The sequence below is a fragment of the Triturus cristatus genome, chromosome 11, assembly GCF_964204655.1.
Source record: "Triturus cristatus chromosome 11, aTriCri1.1, whole genome shotgun sequence".
NCBI classification, from domain to species: Eukaryota; Metazoa; Chordata; class Amphibia; order Caudata; family Salamandridae; genus Triturus; species Triturus cristatus.
Window position 1 is genome coordinate 390,670,366 of NC_140594.1, and position 24,274 is coordinate 390,694,639.

The 24,274-nt window shown below is 42.8% G+C and overlaps 1 protein-coding gene across 2 annotated transcripts in view; it reads left to right on the forward strand.

Moving 5' to 3' along the window:
* The window catches only part of SH2D6 (SH2 domain containing 6), a 265,219-nt gene that overhangs the window by 143,756 nt on the left and 97,189 nt on the right, over window positions 1-24,274 (forward strand). For both annotated transcript variants that reach the window (XM_085633547.1, XM_085633548.1), the window contains one exon: window positions 15,774-15,832. In XM_085633547.1, coding sequence (XP_085489673.1) covers window positions 15,774-15,832 — 59 coding nt within the window. The remainder of the gene's footprint in view (window positions 1-15,773; window positions 15,833-24,274) is intronic.

Genomic DNA, 24,274 nt, shown 5'->3' on the forward strand with positions numbered 1-24,274 from the left:
TGCGAACTCCCATTTCCCTTAATCGTGTCACCACAGGTTTCAGGTGTTTGGTGAATACCCAAGGGGCAGAGGAGATGCCAAAGGGTAGGGATTGATACCGAAACCTCTGATCATTCCATTGAAACTAGAGATAACGTTGATGAGATGGGTAGAACGGGACTGTCAGATAAGCATCCTTTAGATCTAACCGAACCAGCCAATCCTTTCCTAATAACAAGTCTCTCAGTAGATTGATGCCTTCAATCTTGCAGTGACGATAGGTCACAAAGGAATTGAAAGTTCTGAGGTTTAAAACTAATCTCTGACCACCTCCTTTCTTTTGAACCAAAAAGATATTGCTGCAAAAACCTCCTGGTTGGAGGGTTCCAGCAGCAATAGCCTGTTTTGTCAAAAGATCTCTCAGCTCTGCTTCTATAAAAGACTCCTCTTGTCGGAAAAAATGGAGAGGAGCAGGGGGAAGCTGGATCGGTTTGGAGTTCAGTTCTATCTGATACCCTTGCAAGGTGTTCAGGACCCATGTATCGGAAGTGATCTCTGACCAATTGTGCATGAAATGCATCAGTCTGCCCCCTAGGGAATCGAAGGTAGAACAATTGGAATCAATACCTGAGGACTGGGCGTTGTTGTTGCGGAAGCCTCTGTTGAAATGGCCCCTGAAACCTTGGGATCTTGTGGGATAGAAACCAGCTTGGTCCGGGTCCTGTGCATATCCTCTGCGCCTGGGGTTGTAGCCACAGTGAGGACCTTGTTCGCTGAAGCGGCCGGTCGAGCGTCCTCTGCCACGACCAGCCCTGTCAGAGAGGGAATGGAATACTCTCTTGAATGATGACTGAGATTTGTCTAATGATGTAAAGGTATTAACAAATTTTGCAATATCTTTGATTAATCTGTCACCAAAAGGTTGACCCTCCGCCAAGGGGCCAGGTTCTGCGGAAGCCAGCTTGGCTAGTTGTGGGTCAATCTTTAGGAGAACAGATTTGCGCCTCTTGGAGGAGAGTGCGCAGTTGGCGTTGCCGAGGAGGTAAATTGCTCTTTGAGTCCATCCGGCCAGGACTTCGGGGTGAATCGCTGCATCCGTCTCTTGTGCTTGAAGAGCCAGTTCCAGAATTTTGGCCAAAGGGCCAGACACATCCAGAAGCTTGTCCTGGCATGCTCTCAGGGCTCTGTTGATTCCCTTTTTTGGGTCTTTACGGAATTTCTTTAGAAAAGTCTGCATGGATGCGTCTTTGTCAGGAGGGAGAGCAGTCTTGTTAGGGAGATCTGGACGAGGGCATTCAGATTGAGGCAGGATCTGACCTCTTTGTCACAACTCTTTTGTAGATTAATCTGCATATACTCCGCCACCGCCGGGGACCAATATGACAATCTGGGATGAACAATACTGGACGGATCAAAGGTGAAGGGGGACTGGGTTGTTGGAGAAGAGGGAGGTTTGCGTTTCCTAAAATGCTTATGGGGTCGTGAATGGGGTGGTTGGAGAGGGGGAGGGGTCACTACCTACCAATTTTTCAAGACATTGGGATATGGGTAGGAGAGCCGAAGACAGGGCTTTGTCAAGTTTCTTGTCGAGGGTTTTGTCAATTAGAGATTCTATATTTTCGTCATAGTAGAAATCCTCATGCTTGTTTGGACCGTAAATTGCCAGGTCCTGTTCGCACACCTCATAGTCAAATCAAATCAAATCAAAAATTAGCTTTATTCGATTTTGTTGTAAAATCATAAAAGCACATATTTCATAGTACAATAGTTAAAAACATTAAAAAGTTTTATATAATAAAATATAGCATCGTCACATGTTTACGTATATAACATATTCAACAAAAATCGAAATACACATCCCTATCACTATGCATTGTCAATGCTAAAATTAGAAAGGGGTAATCCGTTAAAAAAGATCAAATAAAAAGTCAAATTTCAAACGCTGCAGCCTATGTTGCCCCTGCCCCCATGGTATTCCTCACTCCTATTGATAATCTCAAATAGGAGGAGACCGCTTTTACCACAAGAGCTGTTTCTAATTGCTTCAGTTTACAATATGCTGCTCTACAACTCCTAATACCCCATGTTATAAGGATCGGCTTCAAAAACCTTTTCCTCGCAGTCTCATAGAATTTACAAAAAAGAATGCTGTGAATGTTAGACTGATCGGCTAAATCATCACAGGGGCACTTCACTAGTGATTTGGACAAATCATTACAATTGGGAAATGTTAACAGTCGAAAAAAAGTGCCAACCCGGAACCTGGTCAACAACAACCTCAATAAAGGACTAGGTTCTGTAAATAAATTCGGTTGAATACCTACATGAAAAATCAAACAAGCATTTGCAATGCAATAGGTCTCGCATTTACGCGAGTTTGAGCTATTGGCAATGAAAATGACAATGCCTTTTATTTTTGTTTTTTGAACATAAATAAAAGGCATTGTCATTTACATTGCCAATTGCTTAAACTCGTGTAAATGCGAGACCTATTGCATTGCAAATGCTTGTTTTTTTTTAAATCTTCCACTTTGCTCCACTGAAATGTTGGCATGTACGCTAACTGGTTGCAGGATTCTTGGCACATGGAATAAAACATCAGCAGGAATGTAAAAGAACTGTTTGTAGATTCTCGTGTTACCCTCTCCATGTCGCTTCAGTTGCACATAGGAGGTTAAAGAGAGTTAAACAGTGGAAAGAGATAAACTCAAGGAAGTCTGAGGAGCCCGGTGGGTGCAGAATGGCTCAGCGAGTTAGTCGTGCTCTCTGCTGAGTGTATATGCAGTTGTCTGCGGGTCCCTGGCAGATCCGACTCCTCCTTCCATCCTTCACGAGCCACTAAGCCAGTACCATTTATACTGGTTATGCAATAAGTATATCTCTAGCCCCATGAGCAATTTGGATATTTGATTGAAAGAAGAAATGACCTTGGAGTCTGGACGTGAAACAAAACCTTGAATTGAGTTAGTCGGGCTTGATTGAGCTGTGCTTAGAAATCAGAGCCCCTCCCCCGCCTTAAGCTGGGACATTGACGCAGCGGGTGTTGGCTGATAGCTGACATTGGAGTACAGCTGCGCAAAAGAAGGGCGGAGCCTTCAAGTAGGTGTAAAAGGCGGCTTTTGACACTTTCAGACATTCACAGAACCAGAGTAGGTTTTGAGAGGGTGGAGGGAGGGCAACGAAGGGGTGTTAAAAACATCGCCACAATAACGAATGACGACTTTAAACAGCCAAATCTGACAGAGAAACCAGGAGACACCGACAAGGCTGGTGCAAGGTAGGAGGGGCGCTGCTGTTTGCATGTCCTTAATGCGCACAGCTCCGCGCGCGCAGCTCGAGCCCCTCAGAAGAATGACTGCCTGCACCCAGCTGCCCATGCCCAAAGCCGGACCGCCAAAGCATGTTGTGGACTTCGTCTTTGATGAAGTATTATGATCACCAACAACTGACAACATTCTGGAGAAATATAAAAATATTTGGCCGTTGATTAGGAGGGTGTAACGTGTGGTGTGCCTTAATTATGTGAATTTTCTGCAAAATTTACTCCGTGTGAAAAATCGAAATCCATCATTTAGCACTATATTTGAGTTTGAAATCACTCCTTGTGTCAAGTTGTGATGCAAGGATGTATTGCGAGCTAAAACAATAGTGCCAAAAGCAACGTGAACAGCAGCTGTTCCCATTCTGCTGTTCGCATGCATTTGTGGTATTTGTTACCGAGAATGCGTTCTCTGGAAAAGTAGATTCTCGTGTTACCCTCTCCATGTCGCTTCAGTTGCACATAGGAGGTTAAAGAGAGTTAAACAGTGGAAAGAGATCAACCCAAGGAAGTCTGAGGAGCCCGGTGGGTGCAGAATGGCTCAGCGAGTTAGTCGTGCTCTCTGCTGAGTGTATATGCAGTTGTCTGCGGGTCCCTGGCAGATCCGACTCCTCCTTCCATCCTTCACGACCCACTAAGCCAGTACCATTTATACTGGTTATGCAATAAGTATATCTCTAGCCCCATGAGCAATTTGGATATTTGATTGAAAGAAGAAATGACCTTGGAGTCTGGACGTGAAACAAAACCTTGAATTGAGTTAGTCGGGCTTGATTGAGCTGTGCTTAGAAATCAGAGCCCCTCCCCCGTCTTAAGCTGGGACATTGACGCAGCGGGTGTTGGCTGATAGCTGACATTGGAGTACAGCTGCGCAAAAGAAGGGCGGAGCCTTCAAGTAGGTGTAAAAGGCGGCTTTTGACACTTTCAGACATTCACAGAACCAGAGTAGGTTTTGTAATCGGCCGTTTTTAGTGCCTTGTTAAAGCGACCCAATGGAGACACCCACCACAGGGAGTCATGGTTCAGCCTACGAAGGGGGCCAGGGAGGGGCCTGTGCTTTTAGCGCCTGCTGACTAACGAACACGGCGGCCCGGTGAACCTCCAGGCCTGGTGCTCAGAGATTGAGAACGGTGGCGCCCTTACTGATGCTAGTAGATAAATGGAAGCAGCAGGGGGCCCCTTTCTGTGCTCACTGGACAGCGCCCCGGCTGGGCGGTGAATGGCCTGAACCCAAGCATCGCTGCACCCCCCACAGGTCGCCTAAATCACCCATAGCTTAGCAGCCTTACGCTGAGGCGGGTGTTGTTGGTGTTTTGTCAGCAGGGGTGAGAGGGTGGAAGGAGGGCAAGGAAGGGGTGTTAAAAACATCGCCACAATAACGAATGACGACTTTAAACAGCCAAATCTGACAGAGAAACCAGGGGACACCGACAAGGCTGGTGCAAGGTAGGAGGGGCGCTGCTGTTTGCATGTCCTTAATGCGCACAGCTCCGCGCGCGCAGCTCGAGCCCCTCAGAAGAATGACGGCCTGCGCCCAGCTGCCCAAGCCCAAAGCCGGACCGCCAAAGCATGTTGTGGACTTCGTCTTTGATGAAGTATTATGATCACCAACAACTGACAACATTCTGGAGAAATATAAAAATATTTGGCCGTTGATTAGGAGGGTGTAACGTGTGGTGTGCCTTAATTATGTGAATTTTCTGCAAAATTTACTCCGTGTGAAAAATCGAAATCCATCATTTAGCACTATATTTGAGTTTGAAATCACTCCTTGTGTCAAGTTGTGATGCAAGGATGTATTGCGAGCTAAAACAATAGTGCCAAAAGCAACGTGAACAGCAGCTGTTCCCATTCTGTTGTTCGCATGCATTTGTGGTATTTGTTACCGAGAATGCGTTCTCTGGAAATTATTAATGCGAATGACTTATAAATACGTGGTTTAGCGTAATGGTGTCATTTCAGGAATTTTGTGCAACCTTCAGAATGCCTAATTTTCAAAATTATTCGAATTACGATAACGTTAATAACATTTTCACAGCCCTGGTATTGATGGCCTAATTGGATAGCTGTAAGGTACTTCTCAAACCGCCAAAGTTTTAATGGCAAGAAATGCAGCCAAAGGTAATGGAGTTCTTCAAATTACACTGTTTCCTCAGTAAAATAAAATATTTCCCAAATCTGCTCACGTGCCACTTCTAAAACACCGACATTACTCCATTTTATTTTACGGGACTTGAAAGGAGAAACAACGAGCACTTGGGGGCGGGGTAGCGGACCCTTTGAAGTGCTTCAAAGGAGCCAAAGCTATAGAGAAGGGAGGGGGGAGTGGGAGCAGCTGTGGGGGCATATCAGGGCGGGAACAGCGTTTACATGCAGAGGCAGATCTACTAACCTAGCACAACGTGGCTTTGCGTGAAATCCTAGCAATAATAAAAAGCAGTTGCATAAAATAGCAAAAGAAAAATCCTAGAGGTTTTAAAAGCGCTTGACTGCTAAAGTAGCACAGAACGGGGGTGATGCCTTTGGTGTAAACAGCTTAGTTTAACAACAACAAACCAGCAACAGAGGAGCCCCCGAAAGTGAAAGTGATCGTGATTACGATCGCTACGGAGGAAAGACACATGGCGCTGCGCGCGTGCACGTTCACGTGCACTGTAGCTTTAGGCCACGGCAGCACTTTGAAAAGCCCAGTTATAAAATGTCTCTTCGAGCCTTTGGCTCGCGAGACCTAAAAATGGTTTTCCAGGGTTGTGCATTTACCCTTTTCAGCAAGCCTCCTTTTATTCTGTAATAATTCCAAGATCATTTTTTTAAGTGTGCGTTTTGGAACCGTTTCTAGGCAAATGGGTTTTCAAAATATTCTTTATGCCCTATATCCGATGCCATGGTTTTGATGTAATGTAACCACTTAATATTTGCAGCTCTGTCTAAAGCTAAACAGTCAGAAACTACATCTCTGTTTAAGGATGTTTCTGGTGTTACCCACATTTTATGCCATAAGAGCAATGGGGAAGATTTAATCGTATCATCAATAAAAGGTATCCCAAGTTCACTATGGCTAAAATAAGTAGACATGGATTTGGGGGCTGCCAACAAATAACAAACCTGGCCCCCGTATCCCTATATAGTTCTCTAATAAATAGAAGGATCTGTTGGTCTACACCCATGTCACTAAGCGTCTTCCATAACATAGAATGATCTACACAGTCAAACGCGGAGCTTAAATCCACGAATGTAATAAATAGGCTTTCCTTCTTGGCTTGAGTATACTTTGCAGTCAGCAACGCAAGATTTAAGCCCTGTTCAATTGTGCCCTTGCCACTGCAAAAACCATATTGTAAATTTGATATGATATCTTGATCCTCTGCCCAAACCTGGAGCCTATTAAGAATAATCCTGCCCGCAACCTTCATTAAGGCATCCAAAAGGGATATAGGTCGGTAACATACGGGGTTGTTCCTATCCCCTTTTTTGAAAATGGGTATAACCACTGCCTCTGACCAAGTTGAAATAAAGCCAGAGGCATTAGCACAATTTAGTACATTTGTTAATAGAGGTGACCATAGAGATATCTCAGATTTAAATAAATTGATCGGGACTCCATCCAGTCCCGGAGATTTTCCCGTGGCACTGTCCTTTATGGCCTTAATAACATCCGCGTGTTCAAAAACAACCCCCAGTGGGAATGGGTTTAAAAGTTCCTGGTTATCCATGCCATTATTATGGACAGGGGTGTTAGGGTTCTTGTATAAGTTACTAAAATGCATAACCCAGACAGCCCCTGATATGGCTATGTCAATAATATCTGTCTCTCTACCTGACAGAAAAGGGGCATTTACAGCTCTCCAGAAGGCTACATTATCATTTCTTAAACAAGCCTCGTGGAGGTTCTGCCAAATTTCAGTTTTTAACTCAGTTTTTCTTCTGGCTAATGCAACCCTATACAGTTTTCTAGTCTGTCTTACCAGTTCCAATGATCTCGGAGTTTCATGTAAGGCCATTTTCAGATTTTGGTGCGCCTTTGAGCAATTTTTATCAAACCAACTCTTTGCTTTATACGTGCGGGTTTTATATTCTTTTGACAACATTTTTTTGATCTCAAAGACTATTGCACCAAAGGCATCAAGAACTTGCTGGTTACTTTCAGACAAAGAGAGGCAGGTTAGTAGCTGATCGTAAACTTTGATAACCAATTTATGCATAAAGAGTTTTGGATCAACTTTGGCCCAGTTAATGTAATAGCCATTAGTACTGGCCAAATTTATTGGTATATCATGAATAACCTCGGAATTTGGTACTGGACCCTTTTGCCCTAGACAAAAGGAAATAGGATAATGATCACTGTGGGAGGCATCTAATGTCTCCCACGACAAGACTAGGGATCGGTATCTAGAGGATAGAAGGGTAAAGTCAATTATTGAATTTGCCCCTCTCCCATTAAATGTTGGTTTAAATTCCGCCATTGGCGAACAGCTTTCATTAATATAGCCGAGAACAAACTCGTATGTCAAGGAATTTAATAGATCCCCCAGCCTTGAATGACAAAAATGAGTAGGTATATCTTTCTTATCCTCGGCGAGGTGACAGGTACCGGTAGCATAACTAGTGCATAGGGAACAATTAAAGTCACCAACCCATAAGAGAGCCAAATCTACATCACCCTTTTTTTCCAACTCTTTCAGTGATTTTCTCAGACTGACTATTATCTCTTCCCATTGGGAAGCATGGGCATTATTATAAAAATTTATAATGGCCATGTTTTTTATGCCCGGCCAGCTAACTAGTAAAATCTGATAGCAATCTGCCGAGATAAACTTAGTGGCTGCAATCCCTGATGTATTGGAAATATAGGTGCATAAGCCCCCTTTGTTTCTACCATGGGTGCTGACGTTGGCAGGAGTATTAAAGGTTTGGTATCCCAATAAGTGAGTCTCATGGACCGTCCAGGTTTCCTGGAAACACAAAATATTGTGTTTATTTATAATCTCAAGCCAGTCTAGACGATCCACTTTGTCCTTTAGACCCGCTAAATTCCAGGAAACTATCAACTGGCCATTTTGGAAAGTCTTATGGATGGTATCAGCCAGACCCTCCCTATGCCTACTATCTATTAAATATTAATTTCTGGCTGTTTTAGTGTCAGGAGACCATAGAGGTGTGTCATCTTCCCTCACGTTCTCATCGGTCCAGGTTGTAAGTCAGTCCACTCCCTCAAGACCCGAAAGAGGGGAAAAGCGATTGACAGTGGCAAAGTGTGACATTGGTCTCGCCGTATGCCTAATATTATGATGTTTAAATCTCAGTATATTTCCTACTAGGGCCCTTGGGTAGAAATAACTTAGGTCTCGGGTTGAAATGCCATCCTCAAAACTCTCTGAATACCAATCCCTAAGATAGTTTGTGGCCCTACGATCCTTAAAATTAATAAACCTCATAGTCAAACATGGTATGAAGAAGGAGAGTCTTCCTAGATAAAATTCCCCTGTGGGAAGCCAATTCATTACAGCCCTTAACAGCATAAAGGAGCTGTAGCAGAATTGCCTCGATACCCTAGCTTGCTGCCTCAGGACTTAAGGGGGGTGAGAGGCCCTGACAGCCTGTGCAGCAGCTAGAGGTTCCAAAAATTTGTTTTGTTAGGATTTCAGCAGCTAGAAATAATCCTGTGTGAAGGACATATCGTCCGATTTAAGAAGAAGGTAAATTGGCCCGGTACCAGTACTGCAAAACTGCCGAGGAACCCTTATTGTACAAGCTCTGGTCAGGCGTCACCAGCTCGTAACGGGAGGCTGACGCGTGAATGAGCGCGTGTAGGCTCCCGAGGTATGCGTATGCAGCCCACTTGGGCTGCCAACGCCACCTCGCTCCTGGGAGGGGCCACTCCCACCGTGACGCGTGTCGGTTTCGGCCCGGATGCTAGACTATGGTTGCGGGCAGAGAAAAACAGAGTGGTTAAAATAAGCACACTAGGAGAGAAAGAGGTGCAACACATGCCTAAGTAATTAAGGGGCACCGCGGGGAAGGCCGTGCGGTATCGGAAGAAGAAATGAAAACTTTCAAAATGCGAAACCTGCAACCAAAGGCGGCGATATGCACAACGAGAACTTGTGAAAACTTGCAATTAAGTACATTCAATAGTATATATATAAATACATAAGCATTAAATACATTGTGCATAGTTAGTGTCTACAACATAACAAGGCACTTATCTTGACTGCGGAGCAGCAAAGAAAGAGGAAGTAAGATGGTGCCTCGCTATTTTGTAGACATTGGACTAATATGATTGGTGCTTAAAGGAGGCGTGGTTCAAAGCCTCATGGGCTTTGTAGTGTTTTTTATGTGTTACTGTTTTTTCATTGGCGGCTGTTAATTATGCAGTAAAGATTGAGAAGCATAATCTGAGTCTCCGGTCCTGCCATAGAATTCTTGTGTAGGCCAGGCACCTGGCCTACGATCGAAGTCGCTGTCTGCCCCTGCGTGCGCTGGCTGATGGTCAGCTTAGTAACCCCCAAGGACGTTGCTCTCAGCGATTGTATGACATAATTTCGAAAGACAAAAATTCGACCTACAAAAATATCGCAACAAAAATATCGTGGTCAAGAATATCGACATCCTATCTACAACATGGTAAGTACAAAAATATCGATAATTTAATATCGATGTCAAAAATATCGTAATTCAAAAATATCGTTTTTTTTTTAGTTTAAAAATATATGTAAAATAAACCAAATAATACTTATAAATCAAAGAAACATAATTAAATATATTGTATAATATGTAAAATTTATAATAAATATATATAATTAAATGAAACTTTAATTAAACATATATATAATATATAATATATACACTTACTTAATAATTACTTTTAATGATAATTTCTGTAACATATAAATTATTAAATATTTATTTAAATTACCAATACATCTATACACATAAAACAATAACATTAATAAATATTAAATAATTACATATAGCAAATAATAATCATTAATTTTAATTTGAATTTTTTTTATTATTAATTATATATTACAATAGCTAAAATATTTCAAAACATATTTAATATCAGACACAATAAAACTACTAGTCCAACTTCAACAAAAACAACAGTAAGGAAAATGTTGGATAGCGTAGGGGTAAAAATATCTATTCCAACTCCCGAGAGTGCAACAGTAGGGAAAACATTGGATAGCGTAGGAGTAAAAATTACTATTCCAACTCCAAAGAGTGCAACAGTAGGGAAAGCGTTGGATAGCGTAGGGGTAAAAATTACTATTCCAACTCCAGAGAGTGCAATAGTAGGGAAAGTGTTGGATAGCGTAATGGTAAAAATTACTATTCCCACTCCAGAGAGTGCAATAGTAGGGAAAGTGTTGGATAGCGTAAGGGTAAAAATTACTATTCCCACTCCAGACAGTGCAACAGTAGGGAAAACGTTGGATAGCGTAGGGGTACAAATAACTATTCCAACTCCAAAGAGTGCAACAGTAGGGAAAACGTTGGATAGCGTAGGGGTAAAAATTACTATTCCAACTCCAGAGAGTGCAATAGTAGGGAAAGTGTTGGATAGCGTAAGCATAAAATTTACTATTCCCACTCCAGAGAGTGCAATAGTAGGGAAAGTGTTGGATAGCGTAAGGGTAAAATTTACTATTCCCACTCCAGAGAGTGCAACAGTATAGAAAACGTTGGATAGCGTAGGGGTAAAAATAACTATTCCAACTCCAAAGAGTGCAACAGTAGGGAAAACATTGGATAGCGTAGGGGTAAAAATTACTATTCCAACTCCAGAGAGTGCAATAGTAGGGAAAGTGTTGGATAGCGTAAGGGTAAAATTTACTATTCCCACTCCAGAGAATGCAATAGTAGGGAAAGTGTTGGATAGCGTAAGGGTAAAAATTACTATTCCAACTCCAGAGAGTGCAATAGTAGGGAAAGTGTTGGATAGCGTAAGGGTAAAATGCACTATTCCCACTCCAGACAGTGCAACAGTAGAGAAAAGGTTGGATAGCGTAGGGGTAAAAATTACTATTCCAACTCCAAAGAGTGCAACAGTAGGGAAAGCGCTGGATAGCGTAGGGGTAAAAATTACTATTCCAACTCCAGAGAGTGCAACAGTAGGGAAAGCGCTGGATAGCGTAGGGGTAAAAATTACTATTCCCACTCCAGATAGTAAAACAGTTGGGAAACCACTAGATAGCATAGTGATTCTATTAACATGATAACCAATTCAATAATTTCTTATAAAAAAATTGCATGTTAACAATGTTTTAAAAAAATATATATTATTAAATACCAATTATGTAAAATAAATATTTAAATAAATAAATTTAAATTACATCCCACACTATTCCCCCTTTAACACACAACACACTACACATAAAAATTCACATAATTAATTTAATTATCAATTAATCACTTAATACAATTAAATCACCAATGAATTACTAATTAACAATTAATTAATTAACTATAACAATAAAGAAATATTATTAATAAACTAATTATAATTTATATAATTAACCAAATAATAAAGTAATTTTACAATTAATAATTAATTAAAAATTAATTATTCTATTAATCAAATTAATTACCAATTATTAATTGATTACCAATTAATTAATCATAAATACCAATGAAACAATACATATTAATTCATTAATTATAATTACATTACTTCCCACCCTATTCCCCTATAAACCCACAACCCACTACACATAAAAATTCACATAATTAATTTAATTATCAATTAATCACTTAATAAAATTAAATCACCAATTAATTACTAATTAACAATTAATTAATTAACAATAACAATAAATAAATATTAATAATAAACTAATTATAATGTATATAATTAACCAATTAATAAAATAATTGTACAATTAATAATTAATTAACAATTAATTAATCAATTAATTACCAATTATTAATTAATTACCAATTAATTAATCATAAATACCAATTAAACAATACATATTAATTCATTAATTATAATTAAATTACTTCCCACCCTATTCCCCTATAAACCCACAACCCGCTCTGATACTAAAACGCTAAATTAAATGTAAAATAATTATAAATCTCTAAACATTTATTTTTAAATGTATTAAAATACATTACAATAATCTTTAACATACAAATAAAATACATATTAAATGACATTACACTAAATAAATATCGATATTATTGACATCGAAATTTTTACTTACGATATTACTTACATCGATATTAATTACTTCGATATTATTAACTTCGATATTACTTACCTTGGGATCGATATTCTGTCCATCGATATTCTTGACTTCGATATTCTGTACCTACGATATTAAAAACACGATATTATTGTAGGTCGAAATTTAAAACTCGATATTTTGGCTAAACACCGCTCTCAGCCTCTAATTAGGCTTCAGTCTCTCCTAGTCCACGGATATCAGCAGCCAGCTGCTTGATTAAGTGGCTTGGGTAAATAACATTCTTCGTCCATCTTGCTGACTTGAACTTCGCTTGTTAACCTGGTGTCACACCACTCATATATGAAAATATCATGAAAGGTCTCTGCAGACCCTGCAGCTTGTGGGGGAGCAGGATGGATATCAGAATATGCTCTGTGGGAGTGAATCAAAGACGTGATCCAGATCTGCCCTTAGGTATGGCATCGCCACCGGCATCCTGGTGCGCATCTGTCTCCATGCCTCTTCTCATCCTGGCTTTCCTTCTTCACCTGCAAAGTGTAATAAAGGATTTCATGAGGGCTGTTTACCAGGCTTACATTTGAGTTTGGATAGACCTAGAAATAGGTTGTGACCTTTAAATGTTTCAGATGTTGATTGAATTGCATACACAGTAACACTTCTTTCTCATGTTTCAGAGAGGCATTGTCTGCCAAGAGCCATATTCGGACAACTCTTCTTGCACAACATCCCGAGGGTCACTGTTTTTGTAATGGGGGGCTGCTTTTCTTCGGGTCTATTAATCAGAAGGTATAACTTTCGTAACAAAGAATTGAAGGAACTCTTTATTCTTTGGAACAACGCTCTGAGAGGCATTATTTTCAGAGCACACTTTTTATTGAACTGTTATTCCCCTGGCACAGCATCCTGCGGGACATTCAATGCAAAACAGATCTGATAGCATTATTTATTTAAACTTTATTTGTTGCATTTTCAAACATTACACCTAACACAACAGCTGTGCTGCAGGTAATGGTGTTACAGATTAAGTATTTTGTTGTGGAGGTTATATATACTATTTTAGCAACAATAAAACATGAATATGAACAAATCGGTGCTCAACAATCAAGGGTAAGGCACAGAATAACAGGTCAAGTACATTTACAAGCTATGAGGTTCTCGGAGTACATAGAGCAAAGGCTAGGAGGTAAATTTACGTAACTGAGTGATGTACACGATTAGAATGGAGTGACATACCACCTCTTGACATGGACTTGCGGCAAAATCCGGGGCCACTGGTAACGGGTGGCATTCACTTATCTTTACAGATGAAACATTGACCTGCAGCGCAGCCCACAACTCTTCCTCCTAGTTACTGGGGTATCCATGAAAAAATGCCTGACTTAAAAAAGGTTTATTGTCTTCACACTGCTGCTGGCCAGGTGCCGGATCACGATCCACTGGCTTAGCACAAGGACTCCACCAGTGGAGAGCTGGATCGGGATCCAGCACCTGGCCAGCAGCAGTGTCCGAGATCCTGTCATTAGTGCGGACCCTCGACAGTGGCCTTGTGTACAACAAGGAGACCATGTTTGTAAACTTTGGCCCCAAGTTTATTGTGTTGAGTGCTTCAAACAGATAGGGCCATGTGACTTTATCAAATGCTGTTTTGGTGTCAGGTAACACCACTGCCAGTTCCCGATTCACTTTTGTCACTGCTCCAAGCATGCTGGGAGTATTAATGTACTCATTGTCTCATTTAAACAGAAGGCGAGAACCTTGCTCAGTATGTTGTTGTTGGTGTTCAGCATAGACAGCGGCCGATATGATTTACAGTTCTTGGGATCTTTCCCCGGCTTGGCGAGAAGGATAATGGTGACTTCCTTCATAGATTTGGGCAGCCCCCTGACCTCCAGCGCCTCTTGGTACACTCGGGATAACTTCTCTGCCAGTGGGAAGGCAAGCACCTGGTTCCACTCCACCGGTAGTCCATCCGGGCAAGGCGTCTTTGCCCTGTTTAAGTCCTTAATCACTCCTTTAATTTCTTGTACTGTTATGAGCTCCTCTAAGAAGAGTTTCTGTCCCTGTTTAGAGTGGGCACGTGTGCCGCACGCAGAATCGGATAATTTGAGTGCCTGCCGCTGCTGGCAGGGTCATGAATAGGCACTTGTAATAGGCCAGAAATGCGTCATTAATCAGCTCTTCTGTTCATATTATGGTTCCTGTTAATCTCTGGCTGCCACTATGGCTGCCAGCGCTTTATCTCTCTTAAGCCACCAAGCTAACAATCGGCCTGCCTTGTCCCCCCGTTAGTGTAGTAATTGTTGAAAGTCTGTGTATTTTAAGTGTTTTAGCTCCAGTGTGTTTTTCCAATATTAGTGTCCTAAGCTCATGGGTCAATTGCAAGGCTGCTGCCGATCTAAGCTGCTGCATCTGTTGCTGCTTGAGCTGCTTCTCGGCCTCAGCAATTTGGCCATTCAGGACGCTCTTCCTCGAGTGCACCCCTGCCATAGCCATACCACGTACTAACACTTTAATTGCATCCCATTCAATTCCACACGTACACCATTTTGTAGTATGTCTGGTCATCAGTATTCAGTGCACACAGTGTGCAGTTGGTTTGTGGCAGGAATTCTCTGCGTGTCCTTACTGACGGTGGGGTGTGTGGTGAGGCAGGGTGCTCACGTGCAGGATTTTACTTTCCTTTTCCATATGATGTAATTGATCATTGTTTGAGTGTATATCTGCCCATGGGTCCTCATTCCTTTTGGAAGCCTAGCAAAATAAATAAAAAAAGTTTTTTTAAATGTGTCTAAAACTCTCTTCTAGGTCAGGACACCTACATTTCTTTGGTGGGCGTATACATGACTCTAAAGGGCACATATATGTTGTCGATGGAAACAGCCATTGTTATAAAATGCAAATATTATTGCTTTAGGTCTGCCAACAAATAGTACTTCTGTCGGCATTTTGGATAACTTTCTACCCTATCGAATGATGCAAATTATTCCATTGGGCCCAGTGTTTTCTCTTGCGCTGTTATCTAATGAACCTTAGCACCATTGCCAATATCTACACTTGTGTGATAACATATACTATGTGTACACTGTATCACAGCAACAGAAACACAATGGTAGCTGTTATATAGGCACAGTATTGCGGTATTTAATAACCTTATGCTGGAGAGACCAACCAACCCGATTGTTTCCCAGATAGCAGCAGGATGACGGGGAAGAATGGAAGTCAGGAGGAGGAAGATGGGCGGGGGCTATCTGCTGTGCCTGACGTCATTTCTCTTGTTTCAGGGCGTTCTGAAGTGAGTCCTGGAAAATCCCACTACCAAAATGGCATCAAGCCGGTTAAGGTGAGTACTCAGAAGTTCTTCTCTCCATTTCATTAGGCTAGTTGAGTTGTGTATGAGCGCGCGCTTACCACTGCCTCCATCCCACCAGACCAACACAGGTCAGTACTTGGAACATTCCACTACCTGCAGCCCTCAAGGGTGTTTAATAAAAGTCCAGTGAATGTTGCACTACCTCTTTCCCAACAAGTTAGCCAGTGTGAGTACCTGAAGATTCCATTGTAAGCTGGCAGGATGGCACAGTGAGTTAAACACTCGGAGTTGAGATATTCAATGCTCTGTATCTCATGGCACATCCAACTCAGCCTTCCAAGGCTGGTCAAATGAGTACCATTACATTGGGTAATAGTAACACCTTTTAATTACAGCGCTGAGACATAGCTGAGGTGTGAACGAGGCACTATATATACTATTATTCCCTGAGGTGGTCAGAGGGAGTGCCATGGAGAAATTCTGTCTCCATCTCAACAGGTCAGGAAAGGAGACCCGTTGGTGCATTCCGCATTGTAGGAAAACAAAACTAGAAAAAAGTTTTAAAAACCTGGAATCTTGATACGAAAGGGAGATTAACACAGAGTATGAGAAGTGACTGAGGAAAGTGGGGTCAAACAGACAGAATGGATACATTGTTGAAGAAGGAAAAATGAGGAGAAAAGAGTGAAAGATAAAGGTTGAAGGTCACATAGAGAAACAGAGGGGATTATGGTAAAAAAGGAGGAGTGAGACTGGAAGAAAGAGGGCAGGCATCAGAAAAGGGAGTTAGCAGTAGAGATATGAAGAGGGCAAGTGAAAGAAGGCAAGAAGAAGCAAATGGGAAAGTGTGTGCACTCTTTGGAATAGAGACTGATTGGTGAAGAATGAACAGTGGAAGTTTCTAAGGTTCGGCAATCCTTCAGAACCTAGAATTGTTGCCTATTGAAAAACGTGAGAATTTCACCCCCTTTTTCACCTTGAGACACTACTACATATGTTGGGGTCTGGTTTATGTTGTAGCGTAATCAAACGGCCTGCTCATCAGGGCCAATATTACAGATAGGGTGCACTGCTCTCTGCTCTGTGCCTTGAAGCACTATTAACTGGGTGCAGACTGGGACAATTTGCCCTATTACAGTAAATGTGCTTCCTCCAGCCTGCGGCAGGACCTCTGTGGGGTCCATAGGACCACCTTGGCTCCCTTCCATGGGGCACCAATGGGGGCAGCACAGACTCTGTGCGCACAGTAAGTGCACCTCCTTACGCCCTCTTTGTCTCTACGCACACATCAATAATACTGCAAGGATACAGAGGCAAAGTGTCATTTGTATGGAGACATGCCCCTATGCAAATTAGGGAGCACCCCCTTGAGATCTGAAGGAGCTACATGTGTGCTGGTACTATCTGTATTACAGAAGGCGCCAAGCAAGCAGCCCCTTCTGTCATATCAAAGTGCCCCAGGAGAGCAAAAAGCAGGCACTCTGCCCTTTGTGCCCCAGGGGAACATTTGGTAATACGGGCCTAGATGGCTGTTTACACAACATGGTTGTTTTATTATAGATGAAGTCACAAAACCTTGCTTTATTTCTTTTTTTTTCAAATGATATCAGTAGATTCTAAAAGTCATCCTTTCATCACATCAGATGGGTCATACTCTCCTTGGGTCTGGACCTCCCGCTCTAGAACGCGTGCATTGATAAGACGTGGTCCAGGAAGTGACTGCTTGGAATGATGAGACAACTTTTTGCTATATAGCACCTGTTTAAGAATGTGGATAGCGTAATTGTCCATAACCTTTAAGTTTAAGAAGCACTACTGAGGGAGGGGGTTTGAATCCACACGCGTGTTGATTTCCTTGAGTATGGGATTTATTTTGGCCAACACTGAGTGCTTCTGCGATGAAAAAAGGGTCCATATTGCACTTTTTACCTGTTGGAAAGCTTATGCTGAATACAGAAGAGCTGAGTTGGTTATGGTGACCAACCAATAATCAAGGCAATAGACCTGATCTGCTTATTATGTAACATTAGGAAAGAGGCAGCTGAACAGTGTTATTTATTGGGAAGAGGATGGGTTAAAGCCAATAAATATTTAAGAGTGAATTAGTACTTCACTGTGTTAAACTCTGTAGGCAGGTATTTTGTGACATGGAACCTCACAGATTAATTTAATAGGCACGAGGATGGGTTAAAGCCAATAAATATTTAAGCGTGAATTAGTACTTCACTGTGTTAAACTCTGTAGGCAGGTATTTTGTGACATGGAACCTCACAGATTAATTTAATAGGCAAGCTTGTCGTGTTGGTTATGCCACCGCAACAAATACGGAAGTGGAAGATGTGCACTGTGATCATCCTTGGTGGGCCCTCCTAAGCAGGATTGTACATTGTTTGCCAACTATAGTTCTGTACATATTTGCACAAAAAAATCAGCCTATTATATTATTTTCAATATAAACAAAATAGCAAATCATCCTGTGATAGCATACGTGAGGTGCAGGTACCTTGTTATTATTGTACATTTAGAATGTAACATAGCATTAGGCAATCCACGATCACATGTTAAAGTACAGGTGCAAGTAAGAGACCAGCCCTTGGCAACTCAGGCAGAGCGTCCGCAGTCCAATTCCCTGATTATCATGGTGTGATAGTAAGCCAGGGTCCTAGTCAGACAACCATCTGACCCAAACCAGTAAAGCCTGAGTTCCACCTAGACTTAGGAATAGTGTGATTTACTATTCCAACTCCAGCCTACGTAACAGTAGGGAAGGTGTTGGAATAGTAAATCATACTATTCCCTAGTGTATAGCGCCATCCAGCGCAAGGCGTTGTAACGACTTGCGTTGTAATGACCGCGATGTAAATGTATCACGGTGTAACGACCGCGTTGTAAAGGTCGTTTGCCCTGTTGGTCACCTCTTCCAATCCCAGAGCTCAATATATTTGATACAGCCCCCAAATATGTCCCTGTCTAGACTTTGGTGCCCTCAGCAGGCTATAATTCTATGTGGCATCATTACAGTAAGCCAAACCCCTAAAGGCTTTTGTGCACAGCAACAGCTGTGAAATTTTAAAAAATTGGAATGTTGCTCTCCGGGCTTCTGCCAGCCAGTAGAAGCCGGAGCACGCCATTGACTTCAATGGAGCTCTCAACATTCCAATGTTCTATTTGTACTTTCATTATCTCACTTACAGCAGCAAAGATCAGAACCCAATAGGCCTTGACAGCTGAGCATTCCGATGAAATATGTATAATGTCCACCCCGGCAGTTTGGCAGCGCTTACAATCAGTCAGAGTTGTCCTTGAGACCATCGGTATATAACCTTGCAAGGCTATGATAATATCTCCAAATATTTGTAATTTTATGACTGTTTATCTGATGGTTGTCTCACAGTAAAGCTTATGCTTAATAAATAGACCAAGGGGCATATGTATGAAACTCCAGTTTTGCGATTCTCAAATTGCGATATTTTGCGATTTGCAGTTTGAGATTCGCAAAACGGGATGTAAAAAAAAATCGCTAATGTTTTGCGATTTCTTAATAATCGCAAAAAAATCTCAGAAACCTCATTTGCGATTCCTTAATTGCGAAATTCGCAAATTAAGAAATCGCAAAAACGGGAATCTGCTATACAGGTGCAGCCTGATGACATCACAAACAGGAAGTTGGAGTGATTTCCTACACCTGCTCACCTGAGCCACACCCAGAGGCTGTTTGGAGAGTGTGAGGAGGCATCCCAGGAGAGAGCAAACACCAATGGAGTCCAACAAGCAACCTGAGGGCAAGGATGCAGAGAAGAGGAAACACAAGTTTTCTGACAAGGAGCTGGAGGTCCTCATAGAGGAGATGGTTTGCAGCCATGAGCTCCTTTTTGGTAAGAAGGCACTGCGTGTCCCAGAGACAAGGAAACGCAAAATCTGGCTGGACATCCAACATAAGGTGAATGCAGTGGGAGTGACCAATCGCACCATCGAGGAATTGCGCAAGTGATGGTATGATATGCGCCAGAGGTCGAAGGAGAGGGTGGCAGCCAGACTGAAGGATGCAAACCAGACTGGGGGAGGACCATCCACAGCAGCACAGCCAACACCCCACGAGGAGCTTGTGGAGTCGACTCTCCTGCCTGAGAGCGTCGGTGGTGTGGCTGACATTGACAGCTCCGACCCTGCATCCAGCAGCCAAGGTAAGATGCATGCAAAATCAATCTGCACTGATCCCCATCCCATGCACAATTCCCCAAATGCGCTTAAAATCCTCACAAAATGTCATTCCAGTCCAAGTCTTACAGCACACCCAGCAATGCATCATGGAACTTGTAGTACTATGTCTGACAGTGTGTCCATGAGACAAAGGAAATCTAATGCAACATGTGGGTTGGGGATAAGTGAATGATACAGTGTCAGAGTTTAGCCGATACAAACTGTAGGAACTTTATTAATTGCCAATTGCAGACAAAGACACAAACTCATGTAGTCCCCTTTACATCCACAGCACAATCCAGGGCACGTGAAGACAGTGCAGAGGGAGAGGAGCCTGCACATCCTGACGACTCCAGTGACGATACGGAGCACATACCAATCCAGCGCAGGAAGCGCACACATGTGCCCCCACTGCCTCCATTTGAGGATGAAATACCGGCCACAGGGGAGGACAGTGACAGAAGAGAGGGGAGTCAGGGTGTGTCACACATGCCCAGTCAGGACACACCAAGGCCAAGGATTCCACCACAGGACACGCGCAGGTCAAGGTCCTGGAGCAGCACTGCCACTGAAGCGGAAGAAACAGTATTTTCTGGGCTGGAACACAGCATGCTGCAGGAACAGCACCTGCAAAGTAAATCACTGAGGTCAATTAATAGGCAGCTATGCCGTATCCACAAAGATCAGAAAAACATGGGGGAGGGCATCATGGCCATGGCAGGTGCCATCCGTGACCTGTGTGACACTCTGAGGCACAACCAAGCCGCCAGTGAGAGGGCTGGCCAACGTGCCAATGCACGCCTTCACACATATACGAAGGCCGTGAACCGCCTCTGCACCACCACCAGCACTCTGACACGCAGAAGCGTCACAATGCAGTTGGAAATGGCGCACTGCTGCCAGGACATAGCCAGAGGACTTGCACAGGTCACCAGTGCAGTGGAGCAGCTGCAGACGGCCAACGCAGGTGGCAGCGCTCTCATGGCCTCTGGAGAGAGTGAAGAAAACTCCAGTAGGAGCAGCATCACTCCTACATTGCCTGGAGAAAGACGGCGCAGTTCCAGACAGGGTGCAGGACCCAGGAACACCATGGAGGGCACTCAGCCTGGACGCCAAACACCACCAATGCGTCACCAAAGGAGGTGAACTGTCCGGTGACAATTAATCCAAAAAGGGTGAATTAACCCAACTATGCACATTGCACAGTTACTTGTGCCTTACCTGCACTGTGTGCATAACATGTGCTGGGTACAGCAACACTTTTAATGCTTGTGAAGTGTGAATAAACACTGCACACATTATAAAGCTTTTTTGTCTCATGTCATCATTGTTCACCTAGAAGTAGTTTTGTGTGATCTCAGTCCGTCTCTGGCGTCCAGCAGCTGCCCCGACTCCTGACGCAGGTCTGCCAGGGGGAGCAGGGCGATCGTCATCCGATGTGTCTGTATCGGTCACATCAATTGTGGTGCCTTTCCTCATTGCCATGTTATGTAGCATTGCACAGCTTGCCACGATTTTACAGCAGGTCTCAGGGCTGTATTGCAGTGTGCCTCCACTTTTATGCAGGCACCGGAAGCGGCTCTTCAGGATTCCAAACGTACGCTCAATGACGCAGCGTGTAGATCTGTGTGCCCTGTTGTATCTCCTCTCACTTGCATTTGCTGGATCCAGATATGGGGTCAGGATGAAGTCCCGCACTGCAAAGGCACTGTCACCTGCAGGGATAGACACAATAGGTAAGTCAATGTCCCCACCCTCCAGTGATGTAGTGGATGTATGGATGTGTGCCATGTATTTACCTAGCAGGTATCCCTCCCCAAACTCTCCAGCACTCAGACGTCTGTGTATTCCACTGTGTCTAAAGATGAAAGAGTCATGTGTACTGCCGGGGTATTTGGGTACAATGTCAGTGATGATATACTTTGCGTTGCACACAATCTGTATATTCAGGGAATGGTAGCATTTACGGTTTCTGTAGACATATTCAGTTGCTGATGGGGGTGTGATGGCCACATGGGTCCCATCGATGCAGCCAATGACGTGGGGGAAACGTGCAATCTGGTAGAAGTCCTGTTTTGTTTGCTGTAATGCCTGTTGGGTGCTGGGGAAGTATATGTGCTGTGAGAGCCTCTGTAGCATTGCATCTAGAACGGCATGAAAGAAGCACGAAAGTGCACTCTGTGACACCCCACCAACCTCCGCTGTTACCCGTTGAAAACTCCCTGACGCCAGGAGGTGCAGGGAGCACTGGACCTGCACATGTGTGGGAATTGTTTGTGTCCTGTGTGTAGGGTGTTCCAAGTAGGGTTTCAGCTCCTCAATCAGGTCCATTATGGTCTGTGGGTGCAGTCTGTACTTGTCATAGATGTCCTCTTAAGTGTGCTGGAACAGAGTGATGCGCAGCCTGAATATACGTTCCTGTCTCATTCTCCTCTGTGCAAGAGCCCGAATACGCAGCCTCCTGGCTATCACGAACAGTGCTGCCATTGTGGTTGGTTCTGTTGCATTGTCGGGTGGTTTAAGTACCTTGCACCAGTTTACCACCTGCATGCAATTGGTGTTAATTGCGATTTCTTATTTTGCGAATTTCTTAAAATCGCATTAGCGAGTTTTTCATACATTTGTTAGCGATTTCTTAATTTGCGATATCTTTATTGCGAATTTCGCAAATTAAGAATATCGCAATTTTAGAAATCGCAAACTTAATCGCAATTTTTGAGTTTCGCAGGCTAAGAAATCGCTAATTTAGCGATTTCTTAATTTTCACTAGGAATGTGTGTCATACATATGAAATTGCGAAAATTTAGTCGCAAACGTGGTTTTTTGCGATTCGCAGCGTTTGCGTCTTAATTTTGGTTTCATACATATGCCCCCAAGTTTGCTACAGTGACCAGCCATTGATAAAGGCTAAAGGCCTAATTAGTTTACTGGGAAGGTTATGTCAGATGCCAAAGGTCTGATCTGTCTATGAAGAAAAGTGACAATTAAAATATGTCTGACATTTTACGAAAAGCATGTTAAAGAAATTTGTTTTTAGGGGGGTTGTTATTGCACTATGTTAAAGCCTGTAGGCATTTTATTACATGGAATCTCCCAGATTACTCTAGAAGGGAAAGATATTGGTTTTGGTTACCCCCTCTGACAACCCATGTGTACAGCAGATTTGTCCTGTTAAAATCATTGTTAGGCCCCATTCGAGGGGTCGTAAATTGGTTTGCCTAGTTAGGTAAATTGTTTAGTTTTGGACACAGATCACTCTAAAGCTTTGCCCCACCAGGCTGCGTTTCGGAATATTGTTCAGGAACAGTGGTTGACCCATTGTGGGCCCTGGCATTTCCAAGATGGTGCTGGGGATTTAGCATTTTATACTCTGTGCCGCTGGAAGCCAGTGCAGTTCATTCAGGCCAATGTGATGCAGATGATTTCTTTTATTTGAAACTGAGTCAGTCTGTTTGGCTTTGTAGTCTCTCAATTATCAATACCTCTTTCTTTAGAGCTCCAGCATAAACAACACTGCTTTTATCCAGGCTACTAGACTGTAAATCAAGAGAGCAGTGCTTAATTTGAGCCAGTGGTTTCGGGTGCTCGACACCGGCACTTAATTGTCAACACCTTAATTTTTGACACTCTGCCACAAGGTGGCACTGCCTCTGTAATTTGTAGATGAGCACAACAATATTTATTTATGAGTTCAATATACATTAAAAATGACTAATATCTGCCGGCCAAGCCATTCTTATAACGTTGGGGGCCTGAAATAATCTGACCTGTCATGCTTGCAGGAGTGTGATGGTGAATAGTTGTGTAGGTACTGTCACTGGCAGCACTGGTAGAGGCAAGGGGTGGTGCAAGTTTCAGTGACCTCCTGACGAGGGCCCTGGCACTTATTGTTTTACAAATTGAGCACTGCTATGGAGAATCACTTTGTAGGCACATGCAGACATAAATAGCGTATGCTCACTAAGTCTTGCATTCTCATTGTAAAAGAGAGGTTCAAAGGCATGCTGATTGGGCCAGTCTGTCCTCATTTGTCGCACACCACTATCAATGTAGACCTGTGCCGCAAAATATTGCGGAATTGTCTGACCCTGTAAAAACGCTACAAACAACTGTTTCTGCGATTACTTAAACTTGGCTTGGAGGATTAGCAAAAAGCAATCAGAAACATGGTTTTCAACAGTCCTTTCACCCAGTCTTTTACGTCTGGAAATCCCTTCTGGCGTCACCTCAGATAAATTCTGGCATGCGTGCAATATTAACATGACTCTAGAG